General features: G+C 35.6%; 1 protein-coding gene across 1 annotated transcript; it reads right to left on the reverse strand.

The window, feature by feature from the left end:
* Positions 1–923: 923 nt before the first annotated feature.
* Positions 924–11,595, reverse strand: LOC134614933 (keratin, type I cytoskeletal 12-like). The gene is made up of 8 exons (XM_063459215.1): positions 11,095–11,595; positions 7,640–7,722; positions 7,100–7,256; positions 5,942–6,100; positions 5,698–5,823; positions 2,848–3,065; positions 2,412–2,467; positions 924–1,727 (listed from the first exon to the last, which is right to left on the reverse strand). The coding sequence occupies exons 1-8, from the start codon at positions 11,485–11,487 to the stop codon at positions 1,627–1,629; spliced, it is 1,293 nt and encodes a 430-aa protein (XP_063315285.1). The 5' UTR covers positions 11,488–11,595; the 3' UTR covers positions 924–1,626.
* Positions 11,596–11,861: the final 266 nt, after the last annotated feature.

Here is an 11,861-nt window from a genome sequence, read left to right on the forward strand (position 1 = left end):
TTACATGTGAGAGCGTGTGTAGTGGCTGAGTGTTGTGTGTGTAGAGGAGGATGAGAACTGTATGAGGAAGGCTGAGTGTGTCTTGTGTGTGTGTATGTTTCCCTTTCATCTTACCATCCCATTCATCTTACCGTCCAGTGGAGGGTGATCAGATTCCTGGGTAGTCCACTTGAGCTTGAGCAGGATCCCATGTGGTCCACTGGAGCGTGAGCTGGATCCCTAATCTGGTCTAGTGGAAGTGACCTGAATCTGGTGGGGGAACTCCATCATCTGCACGAATAGCAGGCACCGACCATTTTAAGAGCTCTGAGCCATGACAAAGTGCCAGAGGACCAAAGAGCATTCTTAAAGTGGTCTATACCTGATACTGGTACAGACCACAATGCTCTCTCGTGTCGGTGAAGTGAGAAGCCACAGGTCTCTGCAGGAAGATCTTTTCATCCCTTGCTGGCTCAAGTAGCTCAAAGTTCAGAGCTAGAGTTCCAGGCCTAGACAGGGGCTCACCGCACCCTTGTCTAAGTCTGAGACCTGGGTGGCCACCTTGGTCGCCCACTCCAGTTCTAAATAGAACTGGAACTAAATAGAACAAAAAAATAAACAATAGAAACATAGAACTATGTTTAGCGTAGTCTGTAGATTTGCATGTATTTTCACAAACCTGGAGAGAACAGCTGCTCAGATTATTGCAAAATGGGATAATCATTTTCTAACTCGTGTAGAGTCAGTGTTATTTTCTAGGTCTACTGGAAGCATGAACCAACACACTTTTTTTTTTCCTCAGAAAAGTGAATGTTATACATTATAGATGGAAATATATAATCGTGAGGAAAAGCAAGAGGACAACTGCTTTTCTGCTCATTTTAATTTAAGCTATATTTAAGATTTAACCTGCATTATATAATGAAAAAGACATCAAATTCATATAAATCGAAAATGCTTTATTGAGTTGATGAAGAAAAGAGGTACATGTGCTTTGCAAATCTGGATACATGTCTTTTCTTATATTGTCTTTTCTGAAACAACATATATTGTCTTTTAAAAACAAAATCCGCTAGACCAGGGATAGGCAACCTTCGGCTCTCCAGATGTTGTGGACTACATCCCCCATAATGCTCTTACACACATAATGCTGGCAAAGCATCATGGGAGGTGTAGTCCAAAACATCTGCAGAGCCGAAGGTTGCCTATCCCTGCGCTAGACAATCCACAATGCGTTTTGTGCAATCTTATTCTGAAAAGTTAACATTTCCAATTCTAACTTTTTTCCTATATATTAGTGACAATTTAAAACCAATTGTTACATACCGTTTAGACTTAGAGGTTTATTCACTAAACAGTAAGTTGCTGTACATTGATGTAACTTGAAAACAAGTTTGCTAAATTTTGGCCTATATGACTATCTTGACAATATTTTCCACCTGGACTGTAATGGACAACTTGTGTCTTCATAACTTGTGTCCACAACTCATTGATTAATGAATAAATCCCAAAATCTTTGTGATCAGTATTCAGGATTTCCTTTGTCATCTTTACATGGAAATGACCTCGCTTTCTAAAAAAATAATCATGTTTAATTGGCACGGTATTGATTTTACAAAGCACTGTTCCCCTACTATCTGTAGTTTGCTAATTTATTTTTTCTTCAGTTTCCTTGACACTGGTTGAAACAACTTGCCCGTTAATCACGTCTTCAATGATTGTCTTGACTTTTCTGGTTTTTGTTGGATCTAAAATCACCAAAAAAAACCATTATTTATTTCTGCCAACATTTATTTTTTATTTTTTATTTGATATCATCATCCATTATGGTATGTTCAAGGTGGAATTCTACTCTCAATTCCCATACTATCTACTACATACCTCTTTTGCTATTGTCATCATATCCATTAAAAACTTCATTCTACCACCATTATCTCAATGTGTTAATTTTGTTAACTTTTTTTCTTCCTCTATGTCCATATTTTTTCATTTGTTATGTGTGCTATCTAAATCCATTGCTCACTACTCGTTATTCCATCCTTCATATCTTTACTACCCACCGTATCCCCCAACTACTCATTCTCCAAGGACTATAAGCATTAAAAAAGTTTATTTTAATTTGAACAACATTGGAAAAGGGGGCTCATGAAAAGTAGATAGTATCCAAGTTATAAGGCAAGTGTACCAATTCTACCATCCAACTATCTGGTGTTTACGTTCAGAGGGCCATTGACTACCAGGAGCCATTTTATTTTCTGGATTAAGACAATCACTAGCTTCAAGAAAACAATTATCTTACTGGAGATACTTACACATGTGTGTTGAGGTAGGAGTCTTTTATCCCAACTGCAATAATCTATATTTTATCTTTTTCATGTTCACTAAATACTTTCTTTCACTTTGAACTACATCATAATTTTCTTTTAACTTACCTTTTTTAGAATCTACTGAAGATGTCTGTGACTTTGTTTCCTGAACCACAATATGCCTGTGAAAATACAAATTGTAGTTGAAATTGACAAAAAAATAAATAAATTATATTTTATATTTTTGGGGAAAAAGGGAAAGACTGAATATTTTATGCTTCTTTCTATCAGTGGAAGAAAAAATATAATGTTTAGTATTTTGGGGGTCTTTGTATATTGTCCTTAATTTTACTTTTTGTCCTAGCATTAGTAGTTTTTAAACAGTTATACATCTTATACTCCATGTCAATAGTCACCAAAGGCAAAATCTCCCATATATTTTCAAATATTTTTTATCTATACAGATACATACTAAAATTCACTTATTACATTACAGCCTTTCTAATGACTTAATTCACATGATTGGAATTTACTTAACACTTGTTTTTATCTTCAGTCTTACCCAATCTCTCCTTCTAATAGCCTTCTGTAGGTCTCGATCTCCATTTCAAGTCGGGTTTTGATGTCAAGAAGCCTCTGGTATTCTGCATTCTGTCTTTCCATGTCAATTCTGACCTGTTGCAGTTGTTCTTCAATACTGGTGATTTGGACCTGTAACTGACTGAGCTGTGCACAATAACGGCCCTCTGTTTCGGACAAGGTACCCTCAAGGGAGTTTTTCTAGAATGAAAAGAGATGTAGATGTTACATTCTGTGATACTGATCAACACAGTGAACAGAGTGTCAGAATTATAGATACTTTTATTGGTAAATGTTAAGCTAAATATTTCATAATAAATTACATAATCGTTAGCGAATATACCATGGACAAGAGGTCACCTATTGAGACTGGAAGAAAGGCATTTTCAATGACAGTAAAATAAAATGTTCTTTACAGCCATCTTGTTCCTGGTCTGATACAGATTGTAATAAATTTCAGGAGCTACTGCTACCTTGGGTCTACTTGCACATGTAGCCCCAACGACCAGCAACTTCCATGCTCTGACAAATTACTTGCCACTTCCTTTTCCTTTCTATTTTGGGGATGTCCCCAATCCCCCCTGTTTTTTTTTTTTTTGTTATGTTTTTTTTTTTTTGTCCCTTTCCACAGCATATGTATATTTTACTCTGGCTCCATATAATGTGCAAGATTTCTCACTAAACCATGGCTCATATATTTTTGTTGTTGTTGTTGTTTCTGACTAATCCATTAAGTGGTTATTCATTATGTGCCAGATTGTGTAAATACCATTTACTGCTTACGGTTCGCTATGTAGCTATTGTATCCATTATACGTAGCTAGGCTCTGTTTATTGTGCTGACCTAAGCTGATCCGCATTTGCCTCTTCTGCGTAAATACGTTTTGTTTCATTGTGCTGCTCTACTGTATTTTATTTTAACGTTACACCTTAGATACGTATGCACACCCTTGCTTATATCTTGTTGTCACAATGTCACTCATGCACATATAGATGTTGTTCCTCTTTTCTACAGATAACGTCTATATACAACCTTTCTATCTACTCGTACCAATTTGCTATAATAAATGATATGGCAATGTTGCATAAAACGTGTTTTAAAGGCTAAACTCACTAGACTTGAGCTTTTTTTTTTTAACCAAATTTATTCGAGATGACAGATGAAATGGTACTTAAAATTGGTATGTACAATTTAGGGTAGTTATTAGTTGTCTAGTCTATAGAAACACTAGACTTTAAAGGGACACTGTAGTCACCAAAGCAACTTTATAATAATTAAGCTGTTAATTAAGTTAATTAAGTTTTGGTGTATAGTTCATGCCCCTGTAGTTTCACTGCTGGATTTTCTGGAAGTTAAATCACTTTATGTAGCCCTAGTCACACCTCCCTGCATGTAACGTGCACAGCCTTCCTAAATGCTTCCTGTAAAGAGAGATCTAATGATTACATTTCCTGTATTGCAAATTCTGTTTAATTTAGAATTTTCTTATCACCTGCACTGTTAATAGCTTGCTAGACTTTGCAAGATCTTCCTGTATGTCATTAAAGTTACATTTACAGTGCAGGAGACAAAAACTTCTAAAGTAAATTGCTATCTGCTTGTAAATGCAACCATTTTTTTTTTAAAATGCTAGCTGTAAGTCACAGCCAGAGAAGGTGTGGTTATACCTGTGTAAACAGAGAGACTGCCGAGGCATAATGTATACATAAAAACTGCTTTTTTAAGCTAAAGTTGTTTTGGTGACTATAGTGTAAAAGGATTAATGGTTAAAGGGGAAAAGATTAAAGGTGAAAGAGTTCATCCCAAAAAAGAAAAAAATATATGGAAATCGTATTCCTGTTTTTCAAAAGATATCTATTAAATTTGTGTTACTGAATAAAACTAAAATCTTTAACTCGTAAAAAAAAAAAAAAAAAGTTGTCAATGCATTTCCTTTTAGAGTCATAAAAGACAATGGGAACACACTTTAAGTTTGTCAGCTTGACAAAGACTTCTTGGCAGGTCAAAACGTTGCTGCTCTCTTTTTGTTCTATTAACTCTGCCTGCGATTTGAACACCTTGAGTGTCTGGATCAACAGCAACAACATATGTGGGGAAGGCTGAACTTGATGGACGCAAGTCTCTTTTCGGCTATGTAACTATGTAACTATGTAACTATGGAGATTTTCCTTGCTTGCCTTATCGTTGTGGGATTGCTGGTCCTGCTCCGGAGCACCGAGTGGCTGCTCGGATTGAGGGCGGCTCCTACCTCTATTATTGCAATTTTTTATAAAACAGAACTATATTTTAAGTCTACCAGATAAAGTTTTCTAAAAAAAGAACTCTTCCCTGTTTAAGCTTCATAGAGGCCTCCATCAATCTACTCATAAATTCATCCACCAACCCATGAAACCCATCCATCCATCTACTAAACAATCCATCCATTCAGCCACACAATCATCCATCCACCTAATCATCCATCCATCCATTCATCCATTAACTCATTCATTCATGAATGCATTAATCCACCCATCCAACCATCCATCCATCCATCCATCCAACCATCCAACCATCCATCCATCCAACCAACCATCCATCCATCCATCCATCCAACCATCCGGGATACAAAAAGCTCAACTTCTTTTAGTTATACCATTGCATACTTCTCACTTTACAAACAGCCCTTTACAAATGCCTTTCAAAGTATTGTGTAAGCTGTAATTATTATCAGAATTGTAGTGTCTGACCTTTCAAAGAAAACGCTTTTTACAATGCTTTGTGAGAGGACTGAATAATGAATGCCGTTGAACTGTAAGTATGAGGAAGAATGGATAATGTTCCTAGTTTTAGTTACCATAGAAATCTGAGCCTGTAATTCAATCTCCAGGTTCTGCAGAGTGCGTTTAAGATCAGAGATTTCTGTCCGACTTGTTTGGACTTCCTGAACGCCGACAGTAATTTCCTTTTTCAGTTCATTGCTCTAGATTCAGATAAACATACAGAAACATAAAAGAATATAGTTCATTTTACATTCATAAAATTAAAAAACTGAAGACTGAGCCAATGAAGAAAATGTCTTCTTGGATTTAAGTGCTTACCTTTTTGAGGAACCATTCCTCAGCATCTTTGCGGTTCTTATCAGCCAAATGTTCGTACTCTACTCTCATGCTATTCAGAATTCCGGTAAGGTTAATTCCTGGAGCAGCATCCATTTCAACATTTATTTGGCCGGTGCTGCCTTTAAGGGCACCCATTTCCTATAAAGACAGGATGAAAAAAAGTTCTAGTGTTACACCCTTATTATATTCCTGACGCCTCTATTCAACTTTGCTTCTGTCTGCTCTAGGTAACCAGAGTAAATTTACAAGTGACATTTCATTGAATACATTTTTAATAAATTAAAAGGTCTTTGGAGACATAAATAGTTGTCATACAGAGCAGCTTACAGTTTCAAATAGTTTAAAAAAAAATTTTGAATAAGGTTTTCTAATGATTTTATGTTTTTGGAAATATTTTTGTAATGTTTTACTATTTTGAAGACATTTTTATATATTTTTTTTTACATATGATTAATTTGTTGATATTTTAATATCTTGATAAAAATACTTTAGAATTTTATGAAAAAAATATTGCATTGTTTGAAAGCCTTATCCAAAACATATTAAATCGAGGCCATAGATTGATATTACTAGCAGGGAGTTGATTTGACATTAATTCAGTGTAAAAAGATATATATTTTAAGAAGATAGAAGAATATTTTTATGATAATGGAAAATGTATTATGATTGCCAGCAGCAGATCCCATGTTTTACTGCCTCTTGTTTTAAAATGATGTATTCTTTGTTGCCTAACCACAAGTCACATGCTTCCCCAAAAAAACAGATAGTTAAATATGAAAATTGTTGTTGAGGTTTGTTTAACAATTCTTGAGATGAGACAGCAATTTAAGGTACAAGTGACAACATGACAGAAGTTACAGAGTGGTTGTTACATCAATCATGGATTATTAATGACTACTGTGTTTGATTGATTGTTTTTGAGTACTTTGAAAATCTTGGGTTTACGTACAAAGAGCAAAGCCTGGTTTAAGTTCTAAAAGTAAAGCATTAATTAAGTAAATCAATATAATATATTCCCACTGATTATCCCAGAAAACTGAACTGGAGTTGTTCTACATAATAGATATTTGTGGATTTTTCATTTTGAAAGATTGTGCCTATAAAACTTTGTCTACAACCAACACTTTGGCTGCATACCTCCAGATGGTTCTTCTTGAGGAAGGCAAGCTCTTCTTGAAGGGATTCCACTTGTAATTCAAGGTCTGACCTGCCCATAGTCAATTCATCCAAGACACGGCGCAGACGGTTAATATCAGCTTCAACATTTTGGCGCATAGCCAACTCATTCTCATATCTAAGAAGACGAGAAAACAAACGCAGACATCAACACACTAATCCAACCATTACTGCGGCATTTCTTTCTAGCAAATGTAACCACTAGACTGAGTACATGATGAAGTTTAGCATAATGCTACAACTTACGGTAACCCTTTGCCAATTACAATTATTTATATAGTGCCAACATATTCTGCTGTGTTGTACAATAGGTAAAAGAAGACAAACAATTCTAGCGAAACACTTTTGACAAATGGAAAGAGTAGGTAAAGAGGGCCCTACCCAAACGAGTTTCTAATCTAAAATATTGCTATGCACCACTTCATGGAATCTCTTTTTATAATAGTAATGCAGAGAGTTATTTTGACTTTATCTAAATCTTATATTAGACAAAATACTTACTTCACCCTGAAGTCATCAGCAGCCAATGTGGCATTGTCAATCTGCAGGACAACTCGGGCATTATCAGTGGTGCTACTCAGGATCTGCAAATAAACAGAACACAGATTTAACGATAAAGAGTTTTGCTGTTTTCAAATAGTTTTTTATTGAAAGATTTAACATTTTTATAATAAAATGAACAATCAATATGGAACAAGTAAAGCATTAATACAGCAAACACACCTTGGTAAATGTATAATAGTAGATAATTATCCAGTAATAGTAAATTAATAAGAAATCAGTAATAGGATATTATGGTACAAATAATCACCATATATATATATAACATTTTGGTCAGGTTGGGTCAGCAATGTAAGTTATACCTCTGTCTGATGTCTTTTTTGCCCATTCGTGCTTAAGAAGGTCAAGTGTATTGGATGGTAATCTGAGCACAATTTCACATCTTATACGTTCAAACAATCGATTAATAACTTTAATATATGGAACTATAGCAGACTTTCAGTGACTTTTGCTGTGAATCGTAAATTAATAATCTAACTTTGTTCTACAAATTGCAAACAGAGTTGGCACGGACTTCCCTTGTAAGCACAGAGTGTATTTACAGGGACCAAACTGTGATAATGGAAAGAGTTAAAATCCCTTTTAGGAAATCAAATTAAATTATGTCCTTTTCAAACATCTCTTTCTCTCTCTCTCTGGTTCTAAAAAAATAATCCTAGTAATTGTTGGACGAATACTAGTCCATCGATAATGTTGCTCTAGGTTTAGCAACAACACATTCAGTTGGTTTGTGTGGGATGGGAAAAATTGAACTTCTTAGATCAACGTTTTCTTTGAACAAAATGCAATAATTATGTAGATGGGTTATTAATAGAATTGGAGAGTGGTACATAGCACACCACTCTGCCCCATGAGTACACTGGATGCAATGAGGGGAATTTATTTTATTCTAAAAAGTGGTCTAAGGACCAAAACGCAGGGCAATCACCATAGAAGTTGGTAGGACCAACAGGCTTATTTGATTGTTGAATCCTCCTCTTTTACACTCCTCTTTTGCACCACTTTTTTGAACAGTACACATTAAAAAACGAAAACAAAACAAAAATAAATATATATCGTGTTTAGTTTGGAATTTTTAGGTTTTGTTGTAAATCAATTCTAAAATTTGTTCTGGAATGCATCTGAAGTTTATGTGGGTTTGATAAGGATGCACATTAAAGAAAATTCTCTATCATGCAATCTTTATGGCAGGCATGAAAGGATAGAGATCTGTGAGGAAAAAAAGGAAATCGTATTTTCTGAAAAGTTAGATAAATACAGTACAAAATGTACTACTGATGCCTATGCAGATTTAACGTTCTAAAGTACAATTGCCTCTGTATCCACCTGTCATTCACATGGAAAGTTTATTAACATTGTAAAATGTCAAAAGTATAACCCGAGGAGATGATAGAACAAAACTTTTAAAGACGGATTAAGAAGCGTCGCTAAAAAGGGGTGGGGGAAGAGAGGAACTGCTAATTAATTAAGGAAATCTAAATACAATTGTCTAGTAATAAATGTTAGTATGCAACGTTAAAAGACATAACTTGATTTGGTTAGGCTTTTTCTTTGTTCTTTACATTATTATTGTTTTATTATTTATATAGCGCCATCAGATTCCGTAGCGCTGTACAATGGGAGCAACATATCCAGTATGGCCTTAAATTTACAATTGGCTTGGCGAATTTTCCACAATTCACAGTTTAGTGAATACACTGGATTTATTTCACTAAACGGTGATACGTTGTGAATTTAAATTGTGAAATTTAGACAAAAGAGCAGAAGTTAAAATATATAAGCAACTCATCTATTGTACCCAATTTAGAAATTTTAGTCTAAATTTTGCAAAACTTTCTATTCAATACATTTGACTGTTTGGTTCCCCATACTAGGTAGCGGCATTGTGTAAAAAGAAAAGAAAATCACTGACCCCCTACAGCAGGGTAGCCCAAAAGGTAGATCCCCAGATGTTTTAGAACTATAGCTTTTTGATGATGCTTTGCCATTCTAAAGAATTCTAAAGTCATTCAGAGCATCATGGTAGTTGTAGTTTTCCAACATCTGGGGATCTACCTTTTGGGCACTGCAGCCCTACAGCAAATCCACAATACTACGGCACGAGGGGGTCTATTTACTAAGTAGTGAGTTAACTGCTGACATGTACAAAACTTAGATGAAAGTAGATGTTATAAAATATATTCAGTTTATTTATAGACCTTACAGAATGTTGAGCAAGCCATGTGATAGATGTACAAGACAACAGTTCATAGTACATTTCGCTAATTTAATTTGCAATAAACCCAGAAGCTACAATAACGTTCTTCTACCAGTCTCTTCTCTCTCTCTTTAAAAAAACTCTACAAGGTTTATTCACTAGAGTTGTGCATATTTACATAGGAAATTGCAAATATCAGGTCAAACCCCGAGAAGGGAGACTTTTTTACATCCCCCCCCCAGCTATTTTAGTCCACATTTCACTATTTATATTTACATTCACTAGAATTTGGTGTTTAATGAATATACCCCATAAGCCTATATTGACCAATCAGTGAATTGTGGCTGAATTGAAAACCAAAAGACAAAATTCAAACTAAATACCCAAGCTGTAATTACAGTTGAGTTGACCTATGTTTTCATAGTTCAATTGGTCACAATTCACTGTTTAGGAAGCAGGTTATAGCTGTGCATTCTGCTTTCAGTCACAGCTGTCGGCCCACGAACACAAGCTGTGATGTTATCACAAGACACACATTTTGACAAATTGTGATGTCCTGTCAGTTCTACAGCACAACATTGTCATTTGCAGAGAGTCATTTTTTAAAAAATACTTGACAACATTTTTAGTATTCATAATAATAATAATAATAATAATAATAATAATAACTATTTGAAATTATAAAAAAAAATTGAAGATGTCAATAAACCACATTTTACCATATTGTAAAATATAGCAGAGAGACATACACAGACATTATAGGCATAATGTTATGCAGGCTGTAAAATGCATCTTTAGTAGCAATAAGATTGGTTAATTTAGTGGGCTCAATTTAAATATCCCTTAGCACCTTATACAGAGTGCTTGAGAACAGGGAATGTTTCTCAAAGTGTTCTGTTGTCTAGAGTACTAAAAGTTGGGCAATCACCATGGAAAGCAGTTGTACCAACTGGCACATTCCATTGGTGTCTCCTCCACTTTTATATTTCGCACCACTTTTTAGAACAGAGCACTTTGGTGAATCTCCCCCAGAGAGACACCTTCTACTTCTTATATTGACATGGAATGTTAATGATCATGTGCTAACATTAAATAGACTGGATCGTGAAAATGTCAGGGTCAGAGTATCTGAAATGCTTAATAATGCTAGAAACATCTGTACAATAGAGTTTCCCATTTTTTTATTTTGCGTACTTGCCTTGCTTCTCAGATCTTCAATGATCTTGTAGTACTTGCTATAATCTTGGCTCTGGCTGTTGTTGATGCTAAGATGCTGTTCATAGTATTCCCGGATTTTCTTTTCCAGCTCGGTGTTGGCCAATTCCAGTGCCCGGACCTTATCCAGATAGCTGGCCAGACGATCATTTAGGTTCTGCATGGTCTGCTTCTCCCCACCGAGGAGCAGTGCATCACCACCACCAAAGGCAGCATTGCCAGAGCTGAAGTTTGCGTAACCACCACCAAAGCCAGCGCTGGAGAGAGAGGCACTGCTAAAGCCTCCATAGCCGCTGCTACGACTGCTTCCTTGACGGACGCTTCCATGGACCTTTTGGCTGGTTTGCTTGGTTTGAATAGTACTGGAGAAAGACATGATTCAGTAGAACACCTTTAACAATGGTGATGCAAGAAAGCAGGGACCTTTCTTACAAACACTGAGGAATTTCCGTGATGTTGTCAGGATGGGACAAGTGCTGAGCTCCCTTCTTGTGACACCTTTATATGTTCAGAGTGGGTGGGTCCCAGGGTGGATGTTCATTGTGCAAATTCCACCTTTCTAATAGGTTTTTTTTTTCTTGCCTACCCATTCAGCTTGTTGTGCCTAAATGCAAGGATAACAGATGTAATGATGTAAGATGCATCCTTTATGCCTCAGGCATTTTAGTACAGTACAATAGAAAAGGGGCGTAGAAAAATATGTCTTTTATGAGACTATTTTTTATGTTTTAGTAATGACACTGGATGCTC

Source organism: Pelobates fuscus, chromosome 6 (assembly GCF_036172605.1).
Source record: "Pelobates fuscus isolate aPelFus1 chromosome 6, aPelFus1.pri, whole genome shotgun sequence".
Taxonomy (NCBI): Eukaryota; Metazoa; Chordata; class Amphibia; order Anura; family Pelobatidae; genus Pelobates; species Pelobates fuscus.